Source organism: Perca flavescens, chromosome 14, assembly GCF_004354835.1.
Source record: "Perca flavescens isolate YP-PL-M2 chromosome 14, PFLA_1.0, whole genome shotgun sequence".
Lineage (NCBI taxonomy): Eukaryota > Metazoa > Chordata > Actinopteri > Perciformes > Percidae > Perca > Perca flavescens.
Window position 1 is genome coordinate 3,296,269 of NC_041344.1, and position 20,343 is coordinate 3,316,611.

The 20,343-nt window shown below is 40.6% G+C and overlaps 2 protein-coding genes across 2 annotated transcripts; both read right to left on the reverse strand.

The window, feature by feature from the left end:
* Nucleotides 1-16,037: 16,037 nt before the first annotated feature.
* LOC114568503 (gastrula zinc finger protein XlCGF8.2DB-like) lies at nt 16,038-18,186 on the reverse strand. Its single transcript, XM_028598118.1, has 2 exons — nt 18,179-18,186; nt 16,038-17,808 (listed from the first exon to the last, which is right to left on the reverse strand). Exons 1-2 carry the CDS (start codon nt 18,184-18,186, stop codon nt 17,022-17,024), a joined length of 795 nt encoding a protein of 264 aa, XP_028453919.1. The 3' UTR covers nt 16,038-17,021.
* Nucleotides 18,187-18,364: 178 nt separating this feature from the next.
* Nucleotides 18,365-20,180, reverse strand: LOC114568504 (gastrula zinc finger protein XlCGF57.1-like; the record flags this gene model as incomplete). Its single annotated transcript, XM_028598120.1, has 2 exons — nt 18,365-18,408; nt 18,572-20,180. Coding segments are annotated over 2 exons (1,653 nt in total), but the record flags the coding sequence as incomplete, so codon positions are not given.
* Nucleotides 20,181-20,343: the final 163 nt, after the last annotated feature.

Genomic DNA, 20,343 nt, shown 5'->3' on the forward strand with positions numbered 1-20,343 from the left:
ACTGTTAATGACTTTTCCAAAACGTTTAAGGATTTTAGTAATTCCAGGATTTTTCAAAAACTTGTTCAAAACGTGAAGATTTTACTAATTTCATGACTTAAAAGAAAAACTTAATGATTTTAGTGATTCCATGACTTTTCCAAGACTTTCAAGGATTTTAATACTCACTACATCTTGATTCATGTTTCAGAGAGTTTAAAGCTGACTGAGGTTCTCTGGTCTCCTTCCAATCAGCACTTTCATCAGTCTCAGGATCAGAAGAGTCTCCAGTCTGGTGTTCAGTCTCTGGTTGTAAAAGTGGATGTGAGTTCATGGCTGGTTCTGGTCCTCCACAGTCCTCTCCATCAGCTTCTGTTTCCATGTGTTGAGTTTCTCTGCTGGCTGGAGGTTCTGCCTCTCTGTTCTCCTCCGTTTGACTCTGATGAAGCTGTGACGACTTAAAACCAACACATTTATGCCTTTTGACCTGATTACGCCACTGAAATGTCTGGTCACAAACACCGCAGCTAAATCGTTTTTCCCCCGTGTGGACTGTCATGTGTGAGCGTAAATTTGCAATATGTGTGAACAATTTCTTACAGACTGGGCAGCTGAAAGGTTTTTCTCCTGTGTGAATTATCATGTGTTGCTTCAGATCCGACTTGTAGCGAAATCGTTTATCACACATAGAGCAGCTGAAAGGTTTTTCTCCTGTATGAGTTCTCATGTGTAGCATCAGACTATAGTTGCGGCCAAATATCCTCCCACACTCGGAGCAGCTGAATGTTTTCTTACATCTTGAATCATGTTTCAGAGAGTTTAAAGCTGACTGAGGTTCTCTGGTCTCCTTCCAATCAGCACTGTCATCAGTCTCAGGTTTAAAAGAGTCTCCAGTCTGGTCTTCAGTCTCTGGTTGTAAAAGTGGATGTGAGTTCCTGGCTGGTTCTGGTCCTCCACAGTCCTCTCCATCAGCTTCTGTTTCTATGTGTTGAGTTTGTCTCTGATGAAGCTGTGAGGACTGAGCTTCCTCTTCATCATCTTCAGTCTTCACAGGGACAGGAGTGAATGGGAACTTGGTGATATCAGCCTCCTCCAGCCCTTGAAGCTGCTCTCCCTCCTGACTGATAAACAGTTCCTCCTGTTCCTCTTTAATGTGTGGGGGGGGCTCTGGCTCCTGCTGGTCCACATTGGAGCTACACTCCTGCTGCTCAGGGGAAACCTTTTCTTTAACCACCAACAGCTGCTCAACATCTGCAGGAAACAGGAAACACACATATACCTTAACACAGAAGCAGAGAGATATCACAAACTCCTTATTATAGTTTCAACAGTACAGAGTCTCTTTTCAAATCTCTTCACTAGTATTTAATGTTTCTGCATTCTAACTTTCACACCGAGTGCTCAAGATGTAAAGTATGACAATTACACCTGAGGCTTATCTTATTCTTATTTAATTGTTTGGTCTACAACTGCTTTGAACCCTACTTAAGGAACAGAGACTACCTTGTGACTTTAGGTAATTACACATCTGAGCAGACAAAAATGAAAAGCGGAGTTCCCCAAGGCGCCATTTTGGGGGCATCTTCTGCTTAACAGCTACACTAATCGCAAAACTGTACAAAAATGTACTTCTAAATCTCTGCTTGTTGTTGGGTTGCTTTTTTTGTATGCATGTTTTGTTTCCACTTTTATTTTTACATTTTTATATTTTATACAGCACCTCTGTGCTTCTTTGTGCAGCACTTTGGTCAGCTTAAAGGAACACGCAGACTTATTGGGAATTTATCTTATTCACCGTAACCCCCAGAGGTAGACTAGTCCATACATACCCTTCTCATCTCTTATTGGGACTTTATCTTATTCACTGTAACCCCCAGAGTTAGACTAGTCCATACATACCCTTCTCATCTCTTATTGGGACTTTATCTTATTCACTGTAACCCCCAGAGTTAGACTAGTCCATACATACCCTTCTCATGTCCGTGCGTGCTGTAATGCTGTCTGACGGCTCCAGCGGCATCAGGCCAGCAAAGAACAATATAGTACTTTGGCGGAGTGATATGTTCGCAGCAAGCCTGACTGAAAATATAGTTCCCGGTTTGTTTACAGTTAGAAGATGTGTCTCATGTTACGTTGTTTTTTGTACACGCTGTGACTCTACAAATCACAACATGTAAATAGGAACATGTTGGCGTTATTTTGTCACTTTTGTCACAATTTGGAGCAGTAGGCTAGTTGGAACCAGTTACCTGCAGGATCTGTGCTAGGCTAAGCTAATGCTGGAGCCGTCAGACAACGTTACAGCACGCATGGAGATGAGAAGGGTATGTATGGACTAGTCTAACTCTGGGGGTTACAGTGAATAAGATAAAGTCCCAATAAGTCGGCGTGTTCCTTTAAGGTGTATTCTAAATGTGCTCTGGAAGTAAACTTTACTTACTTTACATGCTTCCACTGGCTCAGATTATAAAAAAAACAACACAAATGTCTTATGTGTTGGCAAATAAATAAAAATGCAAGATTCTTCATCTGCAATACACAGAGTGGCGCCGGCACAATTCTATTTCATAGCAAGCACAAGAGCCGCCCGCCTGCTGGAGCGGTTTACTGTGTCAGAAATCAGCCGTTCTTATAATATTTCATGTGTATGAGAGTGTGCTCCTAGTGTAATGTACTACATCATATGATGATGAGCAGATCATGAAAATATTTTACTGAAGCATTATGTAAGAGAGACAGACACACACAGAGAGAGAGAGAGAGAGAGAGAGAGAGAGAGAGAGAGAGAGAGAGAGAGAGAGAGAGAGAGAGAGGTTCAGTGACCACCAACTGGCCCTAGAGAAATGAAGACTCAGACAGACAGGTCAGAGAGAGATCGACAGGCCACAATCTGAGGGACTCCCAACATTACAGATTGTTTTAGGATTGTTCAGTCATTATATTGTACAAAACTGTTAAGTATTACATTGTGTTCTGTAATTTTTTTGTAATGTCGTGTGTTGTACAACTATCAGTGCAGTATATAAACTATGTGACACCTACTGTATGTATTTAATATGCGATATGTACTATATATGTATTTTCTGTGAACTGCTTTGGCAACAACATGTTCTCTTTGTTCATACAAATAAAGCAAATTGAATTGACAGAGAGAGAGAGAGAGAGAGAGAGAGAGACAGAGACACAGATACAGAGAGACAGAGCGAGAGAGAGAGAAATGAAGAGACAGACACAGAGAGAGAGAGAGAGAGAGAGAGAGAGAGAGAGAGAGAGAGACAGAGCTGCATGTAGGCATTGTTCTCATTAGATGTGTTGCATGTCTCACAGAAAAACATGTATGGCCAGCAAGGACAGGATTACAGCTGCAGGTGTTGTTACCCTACTGGTTTCCAATTTAACTAGTTTCCGTATGTTGCATTTACCTAACAGTGTGTGTGTGTGTGTGTTTACCTAACAGCAGCAGCTGTTGCTGCTGATTTTGAAATTGCCTCCCAGATCTACTGCGGTGAATATGATGGTATAAGTGAGCACTACATCACAACCAGATACAAAAAAGAAATGTAACCCTTGTGTTGTCCTCAGGTCAAAATTGACCTGTTTTCAAAGTTTTTTTATAACAGAAATATGGATTTCTTTGAACCAAAATGCCCCAAAATAACATGGAGGAATGGATGAACGATGTATGGAACCCATACATAGATTAATGAATACATTCATTGAATTTTGGGTGTTTTATTCAACTTCTTATAACATTTGAAAAATCCTGACTAAACTTTGACATAAACCTGTCTGTGATCCACTCAACATCCTCTGATGTTAACTATTAGTCTAAATGATTCATAATTTCTGCTTTTTTAACTCAAATTAGGTATAATGTCATATAAATTACGTTTATTGACCATGAATTTAAAATAGGGCTGGGCGATAGGCAGAAAATCCGATATCACAATATTCTTGACCAAATACCTCAATATCGATATTGCTAGAGGTCGACCGATAGTGGATTTTACCGATACCGATAGCTAGGTTGGGCCGTATTTGCCGATAACCGATTAAACGACCGATAGTATTTAGAATTCATACTGGATAAAAACAAACATGACACTCCAAGTAAAACAGTGCTGAACTTTATAACTTTTTATAAAAATAAAAAAACTGTATTGAACCATGAAAACATGCTAAATGAAATAAATATAAATATTGAAGTCAATAAAAGACATTCATTCAAACTGAAACAAAAAAGTAATAAATAACAAATAAAAACAGTTAAACTGTCGGGTTAGAACGTAACAGATGATCTCTGACCTGGAGGGATCTATCTTTCCCACTATATACTCTGTTCTCGCTTGGATGCCCATATAAGGCGTAATGTGTGACGGACCTGCCTTCCCATTGGTTGAAAACATAAACAAAAAGGCATCATGGGAGATTCCCTTGTTGGTAGCACCTACTGTCTATGGGTTGCACGGAGTTAGCGGCAGAAATGACCGAAAACGTGATGAATTATGGACATCAAGTGGATAAATCTTGGATGTAACAGTTTGGATTTAATGCTCAACAACCCCGAAAAAAGGCCCAAGTTCCAGTCTGGATAGAAGATCACCTGTAAAGGCTAGAAAGACCCTCTAGACGAGCTATTGTAATGCATGATGTAAAGGCTAGAAAGACCCACTAGAGGAGCTATTGTAATGCACGATGTAAAGGCTAGAAAGACCCTCTAGAGGAGCTATTGTAATGCATGATGTAAAGGCTAGAAAGACCCTCTAGAGGAGCTATTGTAATGCATGATGTAAAGGCTAGAAAGACCCTCTAGAGGAGCTATTGTAATGCATGATGTAAAGGCTAGAAAGACCCTCTAGAGGAGCTATTGTAATTCATGATGTAAAGGCTAGAAAGACCCTCTAGAGGAGCTATTGTAATTCATGATGTAAAGGCTAGAAAGACCCTCTAGAGGAGCTATTGTAATGCATGATGTAAAGGCTAGAAAGACCCTCTAGAGGAGCTATTGTAATGCATGATGTAAAGGCTAGAAAGACCCTCTAGAGGAGCTATTGTAATGCATGATGTAAAGGCTAGAAAGACCCTCTAGAGGAGCTATTGTAATGCATGATGTAAAGGCTAGAAAGACCCTCTAGAGGAGCTATTGTAATGCATGATGTAAAGGCTAGAAAGAGCCTCTAGAGGAGCTATTGTAATGCATGATGTAAAGGCTAGAAAGAGCCTCTAGAGGAGCTATTGTAATGCATGATGTAAAGGCTAGAAAGACCCTCTAGAGGAGCTATTGTAATGCATGATGTAAAGGCTAGAAAGACCCTCTAGAGGAGCTATTGTAATGCATGATGTAAAGGCTAGAAAGAGCCTCTAGAGGAGCTATTGTAATGCATGATGTAAAGACTAGAAAGACCCTCTAGAGGAGCTATTGTAATGCATGATGTAAAGGCTAGAAAGACCCTCTAGAGGAGCTATTGTAATGCACGATGTAAAGGCTAGAAAGACCCTCTAGAGGAGCTATTGTAATGCACGATGCCAGCAGACCCAGACTCACGTATTGTGTAATGAATGACAGCGCGCACTTCTCAGCCGCTCCAGCAACGGAAGCAACCAGGAAAAACTATCGGTATGGATTTTGCCGATAACGATGGTTCCACCAAACAACTATCGGTGGACCCAGCCTGGTAGGCTGGGTCCACCGATAGTTTAGTTTTCTGTGCTTTGTTTGGGACATTTGTTTTTTTCCCCAACATTTTTGTCCCGACCAACCGGTGTATCGACTTGTCTAACTCTGGGGGTTACGGTGAATAAGCTAAATTCCCAATAAGTCGGCGTGTTCCTTTAAGGTGGAAAGTAAAAGCTTTGTGTTTAATGTATTTTTGTTGATGTTGAAATGGATTTTAAAACATATGGTATCAAAAAAAGTATCGTTAGGAATCGGTATCGAAACTGAGGTATCGAAATTGGCACCGGATGGAAAGATTCTGAATGATACCCAGCCCTAGCACTACGGCAGTAAGTGGTCAGTGCACGTTTGCAGTGTACTGACGGAAGGATGTCGAATGAGACACAGGCCTGGTCTTGAGTTTATCTGACACAACTGGTTACCTGGTAGGCTGGGACTACTTTGGGATAACACCCAAACGTATTGATCACGTTTCTTTACTCGCAGCTACGGCTACATTGACCACTAGCCTGCAGTACAACCCACTACAACACGACACAGGCCTGATGACTGATAAATCACCTTAAATCTGATCTAACTCAGATAAAACGCTCAACATACACAACTGTCAAGCGAGCCGCTGAGCTTGGAAAAGTCAAATACAAGTAAAGATAATCAAACAATAAATATATATATATTTTTTTATATTTAACTCGTTAAAAAAAATTAACGAAATTAACGCAGCTGTGTTTGTTTACTTCATGTGGTGGCTGAGAAACGTAATACGTCTCCATAACAGCAGGCGGCGCTACTTTGTATTGTTGCCCAAGTAATGAAAACCGGCAGCTGATTGGACGAACGCGTCACATGGGTTTGTTTTCTCCGGATATTGAGAGCCAGACTGTCATGGCGGCCGTTCAGAATACGATCTCATATTGTACTAAAATAGTTCACTGAAACATGTTTCTGAAAACATTTTAAGCGAGAAATAGGCCGTGCAGTTGCTGAATCTGTCTTCATTTCAGCTCAACAAAGGTCAGATTAGAAGATTTTCGTCAGATTTTCAGAGAAACCTCACTCCGCTCGCCATTTCCGGGTGAGTCCCGACTGCCCTGCCGGCGACTGAACTCTCGGCTCGTTGGAGATGAACTGAACTCTCGGCTCGTTGGAGATGAACTGAACTCTCGGCTCGTTGGAGATGAACTGAACTCTGGGCTCGTTGGAGATGAACTGAACTCTGGGCTCGTTGGAGATGAACTGAACTCTCGGCTCGTTGGAGATGAACTGAACTCTCGGCTCGTTGGAGATGAACTGAACTCTCGGCTCGTTGGAGATGAACTGAACTCTCGGCTCGTTGGAGATGAACTGAACTCTCGGCTCGTTGGAGATGAACTGAACTCTCGGCTCGTTGGAGATGAACTGAACTCTCGGCTCGTTGGAGATGAACTGAACTCTCGGCTCGTTGGAGATGAACTGAACTCTGGGCTCGTTGGAGATGAACTGAACTCTCGGCTCGTTGGAGATGAACTGAACTCTCGGCTCGTTGGAGATGAACTGCTCCTCGCCTGTAAAGTAGACGAGAGCAGCGACAGCAGACAGTTTCTAGTCGTTTCAGCAGCCTTCAGCAGGACTAAATAAGCCAAATTGTTGCTGCTGTTGTTCTGAAAGATATTAAACATTCTGAACTTAGCAGAACCTTTCCTTGTTTTTTTCTTCATATTTGCAATGATTTAGCATTTAAATATCCATTATTATAAGCTTCAGTCTCAATTTAAAAAAGCGATTAATCGCAATTAACTACAGCAAATTGTGGGATTAATTAGTTAATTTTTTTTAATCGATTGACAGCCCTAATATATATATATATATATATATATATATATATATATATATATATATAGGTAAAGAGATTAAATAGTAAAATGTGTGTGTGTGTCTGTCTGTATGTATAGATATAATTCCCTAATAGGTGTGAGACCTCGTGTCCGCCATCGAGAGGTATACGGTGGGCGAATGAGGAAAAATACCGAGCAATAATAGATTTTAACAGGTCAAAGATAAGCACAGTTCATAGTATATTTGTGTAGGTAGATAGAGCCTATATTGGATACCCTTTACCTCCCTTTTTAGTAAGAGATATTGTAAATGAGGGCAAAAAAAAAAAAAGTGATTTAATGTGTCAATTTCACGAGTACCATGAAAACCACTATATAAATAAAATGTATTATTATGGGTTTCTGACAGTTCAAAACCAGCTCGATGCAAACTTGCAATTATTGTATTTTCTTTAAATAACTTGTGTATGTGGCTGCGATGTAGTGCTCATTAGTCCAATCATATTCGCTGCAATAGTTATGACCTGAAAACCTCCAGTAATAGGTTAGTGATTATGTGACGAATCTCGGGAGAGAGGCAGGCAACAATTGTTGCTGTGTGTGTGTGTGTGTATTTGTGTCTGTGTGTGTGTGTGTCTGTGTCCTGTGTGTGTGTGTGTGTATGTGTGTGTCTGAGTGTGTGTGTGTGTCCTGTGTGTGTATGTCTGTGTGTGTGAGAGTGTGTCTGTGTCGTGTGTGTATGTCTGTGTGTGTCTGTGTGTTTGCGTTGTGTGTATGTGTGCGAGTGTGTGTGTGTGTGTGTGTGAGTGTGTTGTGTATGTGTGTGTGCGTGTGTGTGTGCGTGTGTGAGAGAGTGTGTGTCTGTGTTGTGTGTGTTGTGTATGTGTGTGTGTTGTGTATGTGTGTGTGCGTGTGTGAGAGTGTGTGTCTGTGTGTGTGTTGTGTGTGTATGTGTGCGAGTGTGTGTGTGTGCGTGTGTCTTTGTGAGAGTGTGTGTCTGTGTGTGTGTTGTGTATGTGTGTGCATGTGTGTCTGTGTGTGAGTGTCTGTGTTGTGTATGTGTGTGTGCGTGCGTGTCATTGTGAGTGAGTGAGTGTGTGTCTGTGTGTGTGTGTGTGTGTGAGTGTGTGTGTCTGTGTGTGTATGTGTGTCTTTGTGAGAGTGTGTGTGTCTGTGTATGTGTGTGTGTTTGTGTATCTGTGTGTGAGTGTCTGTGTTGTGTATGTGTGTGTGTGTATGCGTTATGTATGTGTGTGTGTGTGTGTGTGTTTGTGTGTGTGTCTGTGTCTGTGTTGTGTGTTTATGTTTGCATGTGTTTGTGTGTATGTGAGTGCGTTTGTGTGTATGTGAGTGCGTTTGTCTGTATCGTGTGTGTGTTTGTCTGTATGCGAGTGCGTTTGTGTGTATGTGAGTGTGTTTGTGTGTATGTGAGTGCGTTTGTCTGTATGTGAGTGTGTTTGTGTGTATGTGAGTGCGTTTGTCTGTGTCGTGTGTGTGTTTGTCTGTATGTGAGTGCGTTTGTCTGTATGTGAGTGTGTTTGTCTGTATGTGAGTGTGTTTGTCTGTATGTGAGTGTGTTTGTCTGTATGTGAGTGTGTTTGTCTGTATGTGAGTGTGTTTGTCTGTATGTGAGTGTGTTTGTCTGTATGTGAGTGCGTTTGTCTGTGTTGTGTGTGCGTTTGTCTGTATGTGAGTGTGTTTGTCTGTATGTGAGTGCGTTTGTCTGTATGTGAGTGTGTTTGTCTGTGTCGTGTGTGTGTTTGTCTGTATGTGAGTGCGTTTGTCTGTATGTGAGTGTGTTTGTGTGTATGTGAGTGCGTTTGTCTGTGTCGTGTGTGTGTTTGTCTGTATGTGTGTTTGTCTGTATGTGAGTGTGTTTGTCTGTATGTGAGTGTGTTTGTCTGTATGTGTTTGTGTGTATGTGAGTGCGTTTGTCTGTATGTGTGTGTGTTTGTCTGTATGTGAGTGCGTTTGTCTGTATGTGAGTGTGTTTGTCTGTGTCGTGTGTGTGTTTGTCTGTATGTGAGTGCGTTTGTCTGTATGTGAGTGTGTTTGTCTGTGTTGTGTGTGTGACGAATCTTTACCAGTACGGACACAACACCGGCACCACTGCACATACACATAAAATATTGTTCATACAGTATGTCGGCTAGACCACATTAGACCAAGTCCAGATCCAAAACCACTACACCTAGACTTGTCAAATCTGGACTAGATTATCCCTGAGAGGCTAAAGAGTCTTAAAAACACAGTTTCAGATTTGTGAAAACTTTATTCTATTTGTGAAAATCTAATAACGGAAGAATTCACTTACTCAAATGTGTCCAATTACTCTTACTGTTTACAAAATTGCTACTTATGTCAGGCTTTTATTTCGTATAAGTGTGAAGCCACAAAATGTTCTGTTTCAGATAGGATTTGAATATTTGACTTGTTGTCTACAGTACATATGAAAAAAAACTGTGGAATCCCACTGTATTGCATTTTCACAAATAGAATAAAGCTTTCACAAATCTAAAAGTGTGTTTTAAACATAATCAATAATTGACCTTAATTGACTAACACGCTTTCAATACAGTCAGAGGTTGAGTCACTCAGCAACGGAAGTTATGTTTCCCTTCTGAATAGGAAGTCAACTTCAGCAACGTCACGCTTAAGATCGATTGGCTCAGTCGTTTACAACGACTCGAACCGGAAGCTGCAAAACATTTTAATAAAGATGTGAAGGGTCTTTAAGGGACCAGCTGTCAGGAAGAAGTAGCGGGACCAAACCTGCTCTGTGTAGCCGAAGCTGAGGGTTGTAAACAGCGTCCAGTAGCTCCCGTTGTCGCTCGTTCTCCTCTTTTGAACGACAAAGTTCCTCCTCGTACTCTGCTATCGTTCTTTCAAACAGCCCAAATATCTCTTCAGCAGCCGCAGTTAGTCGCTGCTCCACCAACGCTCTCAGCATCTGGACTTTACACATTTTACCTCTTTCTCTACACAGCAAAGACACTCTGCTAACACTCCTTTCTGCTAGACGCCATCTTGTTCAAAGTGTCAAGTTAGCCGCAGTAAAGACTACAGCTTCCGGTGCAGATTAGTAGCTGAGCTTCAAAATAAAAGTCCGGAAGTGTCTCAGGCTCTTTCAGATCAACACAAGGAAGATAAATGATTAAAATACACTTTTTTTTTAAATGACATCCGAAGAAATTTACAGTTTCATCACTATTATCACTTTGGGAAATCAACTCAGTTTGCAGAACGACAAATATTTTTAAAACATTTTCAGGGCTCTGAGAAAAACAATGAACCAAATTCAGAGGATGATGGAAGTTTGTTTTCCGTTTCTTAAAGTTTTATAAGAAAAGCGCGTAAGCCGAGACTGTGTTTAGTTTCACCTGTTCCCTACCCAGGCCAGCGTCCAAAAAATTAAATATACTTTAACAGACAGACAGATTAGTTGCTGAGCTTCAAAATAAAAGTCCGGAAGTGTTTTCAGGCTTCTTGCGATTGATGATTAAAATACACGTCTGATGAAAGAAAAATATTTGATTGCATTTTTCAGAACTCTGAGAAAACTATTCAAGATGATGGTAGATTATTTCCCTTTCCTTTAAAGATTTACTTCATTTTTTTCTTTTTTAATCTGGACCCAATTTACCCATGGATTTGGGTTTACTTGAGTATTGTTCCCTTTTTGTTGTTTTTCTGAAGGTGAAGTTAATGTTCATGTTTTTATTTGACAGTTTATTGTCCTATAAAATTATACTTTTCTGTCAAAACTTCTCACCAGATAAACTACAGCAGTAGGGATCAGTTGCTTTTGCTTCAAAATAAAAGTCCAGGAAGAGTTTTAGGCTTCTTTGTAAAAACACAGAGGAATATAAATGACTAAAATACACTTTGAAAAAACACAAGTGACATGGGTGACGGGAAGACAACACATGGGTTAAAAACATCTGGAATCATGCAGAACTGATCATTTATTTTAGAACAATGATCCGTCCTATCACCTCTGGTCCAAATTAGTTTGCGTATTTCATACTGGTAAATAATACAAATAAAATGTAAAATAAAAGTGTTTTTGTTATTTTGCTCAGTTATTTCTGTCTATATGCAAACCGTTTTGACACAAGCGGACACATTGGCTTCATCTAAACTTTGTTGAGCATTTAACAGTTTAATTAAGTTTAGTGACACTCTCAACTTTTTGTTTTTCTGGGTCATAAAATTAAAATGAAAACTTTTTTGACACTTGTTGCTTTTCCTGACGTTTTTGTCACTTTCTCCAAAGTTTTTTTTGCTTTTTTAAAATTTTTGTTGTTTGTTTTTTTTGACGTTTTTTGAAGCATTTTTAGACATTTTTCTAAATATTTTCAACGTTCCTTTACCATGTTTTTTTTTTTTTTTTTCAAAAATGCAATAAAACACCCAAATCCAATGAAAATAGTGAACTGATCAGTTATTTTACTTGTGAAGAGCGTTGTAATGGAACCACCCACGTTATTATTTTGACAATTTGGTTGAAAGAAACCCAAATTTCTGATACAGAAACTTTTAAAAAAAAGGGGCAAATTTTACCCAGGAACAGGAGGGTTAAACAGAGGGCTGAGCGCAGACTAGTGGACAACAGGCCCAATAACACTTGGCCAAAACTCACTACACACATAACTATAAAGGCTGATTTATGCTTCTGCTTTGCCACGAACCCCTCTCCGAGCCCTCCACCGTAGCTTGACGTGCACCTCCAAAAAAAAATGATTGACGCAGACCACAAGGACTGTGATTGGTGAACTGGTCCTGTGTGTTGATAGTCAGCAACCTACTGTGGGGAGTAGCAACATGCTAGTTCACTGACATCAGCTCTGCTAATAAACTCAGACATATTTTGGTTACAATGACGGGGTTATCCCTTTGTAAAGTGCACGCGCGGAAAGCGGTGCAGACTTCTTATATTAATTGTACTGCAAACATTTTTGCCAACTTTGTACAAAAGCTTAAATAGACAATCTGCCCACAGTCCCATTTTCGAGGCTGTAAGGGTGCAAGGGCAGTTCCAGCACACAATGTAATCTTTCAATAAAAAAAAACAGTATTTATTGATGGTAGCTTTCACATAGTGCGTCTGTTTTTATGTTGGTATAGTGGAAGATCAGAAAACATGTGGGCAGGAGTTGTGAGAGAAGGCTGCAGGAGCCACATACTGTATGTATGTTGTTTGTGGCCTCCTTTATGTTGTTTGTTGATTATTATATTGTGCACTTATATTGGGAGCGAACACTTTCGGTTGACCACCGCACTAACGCACTCATTTCATCGACTCACAAAGTAACTTTACATTTGGTATCTGCAGTGCTTTTACGTGTGTAGGAATAAATAATTGCAACACAATCTCGAGCGAGTCCCAGTGTGTTTATGCATCTCTGCTGTGTATAGTCCCTCACAGCAGCTCTTTGTTGGAGTGCTTACAGCCGCAACAGAGGCATTGGAGAGATGAAGGACTTCCTACCACAACAACAGTTGTGTGTATAAGCCTGATCAACAAGTGAAAAGAGCCAGCTATGTTATGGTCATATTTAGTTTGTTGCATGATGCAAATTACACACCTGTAATCAGAATCAGACGCAGACACAGTGGCACTTATGATTCTTATGTGTTGCTCTATTTTATAACCCCCCCCTGTGTGTTCAAGGGTTCCTAGACATTCTCTATTACATTTGTACTTGAATTATTAATTACCTCTGTATATTAATCTCTTTCAGATAACAGGAAAGAGTTTGAAAACTATGATTTGACGACCACAGCTGAATTGGCCTGCTCAAAGAGGAAGAGCCACTAATGATTCCGGATAAGAGGAAGCCAAAGACCTACACAGACTTCCAAACAGGTAATCGGTAACCCTTTGGAAGTTGTACTTAGGTTACATTTTGGTCAGCGTAACGCTTATCAGTTACATTTTCTAAGCAAACGGACATTTGGAAAAACAGAAAAATGGGTTCCAATATCCAATTTTTCATTTTATTCCGCCTTGACAAATTTAAAAATTGGATATATATGGAATATAGTTCCCGGTTTGTTTACTGTTAGAAGATGGCTGTGTCTCATGTTACGTTGTTTTTTGTACACGCTGTGACTCTATAAATCACAACATGTAAATAGGAACATGTTGGAGTTATTTTGTCACTTTTGTCACAATTGGGAGCAGTAGGCTAGTTGGAACCAGTTACCTGCAGGATCTGTGCTAGGCTAAGCTAATGCTGGAACCATCAGACAGTGTTACAGCACGCACGGACATGAGAAGGGTATGTATGGACTAGTCTAACTCTGGGGGTTACGGTGAATAAGCTAAATTCCCAATAAGTCGGCGTGTTCCTTTAATAGACAGGACAGCTCTAGACAGGAAAGGGGGGAAAGAGCGCGGGGGGGAAGACATGCAGCAAACGGACGCAGGTTAGACTTGAACCCTGAGCCGCTGTGTCGAGGACTGAGCATCTGACTGCTCTACCAGGTGAGCTACCCAGGCGCCCAATGTTAGTCCTTTTAGAGAGAAAGTTAGGGCATATTTTATGGGATGATATAATTTGCTGTTTAAAAGCTTTTATTTAGAAAGTTACAGGATGTTTACAAGACGTCGGGGCGATGTTTAAATCTAGCATCTGCTAGACACATGGAAGACATCACTAAAATGCCGCGGAGCAAACGCTCGCTATAAAACGTATATTCCCTGATCCTGATCTCGTAATTTTGAGAAAATATATCGTAATTATGAGATAATTTTAAACACCTGGAAGGCGGCATATCTAGGAAAAAGCTTAACGTGGTTTAATGTACCTAAACAACAATCAATCATCACCCAAATCCTCTCCTATATTGCTCATCATAACCACTTAAAACTCAAAAAAATCTAACACAAATTCCAAATATTATGGGCGTTATCTGACACTGAGCGTTGCTGCTCCATTAAGGGTTGCCTATTGTAAGGAAAAAACTTAACATAAAAAAAAGCTTAACGAGGTTTAATGTACAAACAACGATCAATCATCATATTGGAGAGGATTTTGGTGATGATTGATCGTTGTTTAGGTACATTAAACCACATTAAGCTTTTTCACATTAGGACTTATAAAGCCAATGAGAACCGTGGAGAGTCAACCCCCAGCTGCTCCGCTGCCATAATAATTGGACTTTGGGTTCGAGTTTTTGACAGTTTTCAGTGTTTATGAGGAGCAATATGAGAGAGAAATTAAGTAATCATTGATCATTGTTTAGGTTCCTTAACCACGTTAAGCTTTTTCCTCGCCATAGGGCCAATGATGAAGAAGATGAAGTTTTTTTGACAGGCTTAAGTGTTCATGACAAGATATGACCATGATAAATCTGGTGATGATTGATCGTTGTTTAGATACATTAAACCACGTTAAGCTTTTTCACATTAGCGTTATTTATCTAGATTATTATTATTATTATTAAGCCTAGATATGCCGCCTTCCAGGTGTTAAATTATCTCATAATTACTTTTCTCGTACTTACGAGATTAGGATCTCGTAATTATGAGATGAGGATCTCGTAATTATGAGATCTTTTCTCAAAATTACGAGATCAGGATGTCGTAATTATGAGATATTTTTTTCTATGGTGAATGCAATACGCTTCCGTAGATTCTCACTCCCAGCTGGTAAAATTCGGATGCTTGGTCAGGTGCTTTTGGCGGTATAAAAAGTTGGACACCTTATCTCGTAATTACGAGAAAATATCTAGTTTTTTTATATGGTGAATGCAATACGCTTCCGTGAGAATCTGTTGCCAGGGGTTACACGGAAAAAAATTGGAGAAGCGCAACTAATTTGCTTAAATTTTGACTTTTATTTTGAACTTAAATTATGTTTCAATATATATATATAATAATAAAAATTAAAAAACCTCATGTTGCAGTTATGTAAGAGTGTAACCTTAACAAGTTCCAACAGGCAGCTAAAGGTAATGAGTACATTTTAGAAATAAATAGCTAAAATGACTTGCTTAAACGGTAGAAATAGTTATGTTAGAATAATGATTAAACAGCTGAAAAAGCTCAATTCAGGGATTAAATGGTAGAAATAGCTGAAAATATTGCATAAGCGACAGAAATGGTTAGTTAAAAGTACTGACCAAACGGTTGAAACTATGGTAGTACCATTGCTGACCAAACCAGCCTAAATATTGATAGTTTAACAATCATGAAACACATTTGAACACACATGGGGAGTTGATGAAGGGGTATGTGAGTTCATCTAACAGGGCTGTGGGGGAACGTATGCAACTTTAACGTGGAGTGTTAGTGTTGACCAACTTCAGCGGGGGCTCTAATTGATTGTTAATTTTTAAAGTTCTTTCAAAAATTGAAATGTCTTAACATGAATCCAACATATTAAATATCAAATATAAATCCCCACTGATATAAGGCTTACTGGCCTATAGGTGAGGTGGCCACTGAGACAACCATTCAAAGATCCTAATGTGTATATTTAACATTAAAATATGATTAATAAAATCATGCCAGCAATTATTTTAAAAGCTTAGTATTCTATGCAAAACATTTATTCTTGCATTCATATTCATTTATTTTTTATCAAGCAGGGACAATGCACAACACATATATCGTACCAAATGTAGCTAAAAGCTAATCTTCGTCTGTAGTCCCTGGACAGAGGCCATAAGAGATGTTAATATATAGAGATGAAAACCCCAAAATGATAATATACACAAATAATATACAATACAAAATAACCAACAGTAAGGAAAAAAAAAAGACAAAGAAAAAAAAAGGACAAGGTGTCAAAGCTCAATTTGAATTGAAAGCTAAAGAATAGTAGTGGGTCTGGGCTTTTCTTATGTGAATATGTAGACTATTTCAGAGGTTCGGAGCAGCCACTGCAAAGGCTCTGCCACCTTTATTTTGTAACCTGGATCTGGGCACATCGAGGAGCATCGGATTGGAAGACCTGAGTGCTTTGACAGGTGTGTGGACATGTAAAAGCGCTGATAAAGAAGAAGGCGACAAGCCATTTAAAATCTTAAAAACAAGCAATACAATTTTAAAATCAATCCTGAAAAGGACAGGAAGCCAGTGGAGTGTGGCCAAAACTGGCGTAATGTGGTCACGCTTTTTGGTCCCGGTTAAAAGTCGAGCTGCTTGGTTCTGGACTAACTATAAACAACGAAGGGATGACTGATCCAATCCAACATACAAAGAGTTACAGTAGTCTAAACAGGACGTAATAAATGCACGTATGACTCTTTCGAAGTCTTTGTGTAGCAGGTAGGGCTTGACCTTAGCCAAAAGTCTCAGCTGGAAGAAACTGGTTTTAACAACAGAACTAATCGGTTTGTCAAATTTAAAAGCACTGTCAAAAATCACACCCAGATTCTCAAGTACCAAGAGCATATACACAAGCACTAAAATGTTCAGCACCGAACACAACAATTTCAGTCTTATTGGCATTGAGACAGAGAAAATTCTGATCCAACCATATTTTGAGAGCTCTCGAGCAGTTAAGCAAAAGCTGAAGTGATGAAAACACTAGTTCCTCTCAGTTGTGGACTCTCATGTGTCTATTTAAACTTCCTCTATCTCTAAAACCTTTCTTACAGACGGAGCAGGTAAATGGCCTCTCTCCTGTGTGGATTCTCATGTGTTTCTCCAAACTTCCTCTCGCTGTGAAACCTCTCTCACAGAATGTGCAGCTAAATGGCCTCTGTCCTGTGTGGATAGTCATATGTATCTGTAAGTTTTCCCTCTGTGTAAAAGATTTCTTACAGACTGAGCAGCTGAAAGGTTTTACTCCTGTATGAGTTTGCATGTGTCTCTTCAGAAGTGATGTGCGGCCAAATATTTTCCCACAGTCGGAGCAGCTGAAAGGTTTCTCTCCCGTGTGAATTCTCATGTGTGCCCGTAAATTTCCACGCTCTCTAAAAGATGTCTTACAGACTGAGCAGCTAAAAGGCTTCTCTCCTGTGTGAGTTCTCATGTGTGCCTGTAATGTTCCACTTTCTGTAAAACTTTTCCCACACTCGGAGCAGATGAAAGGTCTCTCTCCTGTGTGAGTCATCATGTGTCTCTTCAGACTTCCCTTTGTACCAAATCCTTTGTCACACTCCGAGCAGCTGAAGGATTCCCCAACAGATTTACAGTTAATATCCCCAACAGTGACTTGTTTATTCTTCCAATAGTTTAAAGTTGACTGAGGTTCTCTGCTCTCCTCCCAATCACCATCACTGACGTCAGTCTCTGAAGAGTCTGAAGCCTTGTCTTCAGTCTCTGGTTGTAAAAGTGGATATGAGTTCCTGGCTGGTTCTGGTCCTCCACAGTCCTCTCCATCAGCTTCTGTTTCCATGTGTTGAGTTTGTCTCTGATGAAGCTGTGAAGACTGAGCTTCCTCTTCATCTTCTTCACTCTTCACAGGGACAGGAGTGAATGGGAACTTGGTGATATCAGCCTCCTCCAGCCCTTGAAGCTGCTCTCCCTCCTGACTGATACACGGGTCCTCCTGTTCCTCTTTAATGTGTGTCTCAGGTTCAGAAGAGTCTCCAGTCTGGTCTTCAGTCTCTGGTTGTAAAAGTGGATGTGAGTTCCTGGCTGGTTCTGGTCCTCCACAGTCCTCTCCATCAGCTTCTGTTGCCATGTGTTCAGTTGAGCTGCTGGCTGGATTATCTGCCTCTCTGCTCTCCTCAGATTGAGTTTGACAACCAACACATTTATGTGTTTTGACCAGCGACTGCCAGGCAAATGTTTTCTGACAAACACTGCAGCTGAAAGGCCTCTCTCCTGTGTGAGTTCTCATGTGTGACCGTAAATTTCCACTCAATGTAAAAGATTTCTGACAGACTGAGCAGCTGAAAGCTTTTTCTCCTGTGTGAGTTAGCATGTGTCTCGTCAGATGTTGCTTGGTCCAAAATCTTTTTCCACACTCGGAGCAGCTAAATAGTTTGTCACCAGCATCACATGTTGAATTGCTGACAGAGACTTCCTCATGTTTCAGAGAGTTTAAAGCTGACTGAGGTTCTCTGGTCTCCTTCCAATCAGCACTGTCATCCACCTCAGGCTCTCCCTCCTGACTGCTCCACGGTTCCTCCTCTTCTTTAATGTGTGGGGGGGGCTCTGGCTCCTGCTGGTCTACGGTGGAGCTACACTCCTGCTGCTTGATCATGTCACTAACAGAGGAATTAGATCGATCTTGTCCCTTGTGGACTCTCATATGTCTATTTAAAGTTCCTTTGTCTATAAAGGTTTTCGTACAGACGGAGCAGGTAAACGGCCTCTCTCCTGTGTGGATTCTCATGTGTTTCTCTAAATTTCCTCTCGCTGTGAAACCTCTCTCACAGAACGAGCAGCTAAATGGCCTCTCTCCTGTGTGGATGGTCATGTGTATCTGTAAATTTCTACTTTGTCTAAAAGACTTCTTACAGACTGAGCAGCTGAAAGGCTTTTCTCCTGTGTGAGTGTCCATGTGCATCTTCAGAAGTTTATTGCTGGTAAATCTTTTGTCACACACCGAGCAGGTAAAAGGTTTCTCTCCTGTGTGGCTTCTCATGTGTGCCCGAAAACCTCCACTCTGTATAAAAGATTTCTTGCAGACTGAACAGCTAAAAGGTCTCTCTCCTGTGTGAGTTCTCATGTGTGCCCGCAAAGTTCCACTTTCTGTAAAACATTTCCCGCACTCAGAGCAGCTGAAAGGTTTGTCTCCTGTATGAGTTCTCATGTGTCTCTTCAGACCTCCCTTTGTACAAAATATTTTCCCACACTCAGAGCAACTGAATGTTTTCTTACGTCTTGGATCATGTTTCAGAGAGTTTAAAGCTGACTGAGGTTCTCTGGTCTCCTTCCAATCAGCACTGTCATCAGTGTCAGATTCTCCCTTCTTGCTCCACAGTTCCTGCTGTTCCTCTTTAATGTGTGGGGGGGGCTCTGGCTCCTCCTGGTCCACACCGGAGCTACACTCCTGCTGCTTTTTTACGCCGCTAACACAGGGAGTAGACGGTGTTTGTCCCTTGTGGACTCTCATGTGTCTATTTAAAGTTCCTTTATCTCTAAAACTTTTCTTACAGACGGAGCAGGTAAACGGCCTCTCCCCTGTGTGGATTCTCATGTGTTTCTCCAAACTTCCTCTCGCTGTGAAACCTCTCTCACAGAATGTGCAGCTAAATGGCCTCTCTCCTGTGTGCATGGTCATATGTATCCGTAAATTTCCATTTTGTGTAAAAGATTTCTTACAGACTGAGCAGCTAAAAGGTCTCTCTCCTGTATGAGTCATCATGTGCATCTTCAGAAGTTGATTGCGGCTAAATCTTTTGTCACACTCCAAGCAGTTAAAAGTATTCTCACCAGTGTGCATTCTCATGTGTGCCCGAAAGACTCCACTCTGTGTAAAAGATTTCTTACAGACTGAGCAGCTAAAAGGTCTCTCTCCTGTATGAGTTTTCATGTGTTCCCGTAAAATTCCCCTCTCTTTAAAACGTTTCCCGCACTCAGAGCAGCTGAAAGGCTTTTCTCCTGTATGAGTCATCATGTGTCTCTTTAGCTGTGACCTAAAGTCATATTTTTTCTCACACTCAGAGCAGCTGAAAGCTTTCTTGTCAGTTTTAGGTCTCTGTCTATCACAGACAGGAACATCCTCATCTTTCAAAGAGTTTAGAGCTGACTGAGGTTCTCTGGTCTCCTTCCAATCAGCACTGTCATCACTCTCAGGATCAGAAGAGTCTCCAGTCTGGTCTTCAGTCTCTGGTTGTAAAAGTGGATGTGAGTTCCTGGCTGGTTCTGGTCCTCCACAGTCCTCTCCATCAGCTTCTGTTTCCATGTGTTGAGTTTGTCTCCGATGAAGCTGTGAGGACTGAGCTTCCTCTTCATCATCTTCA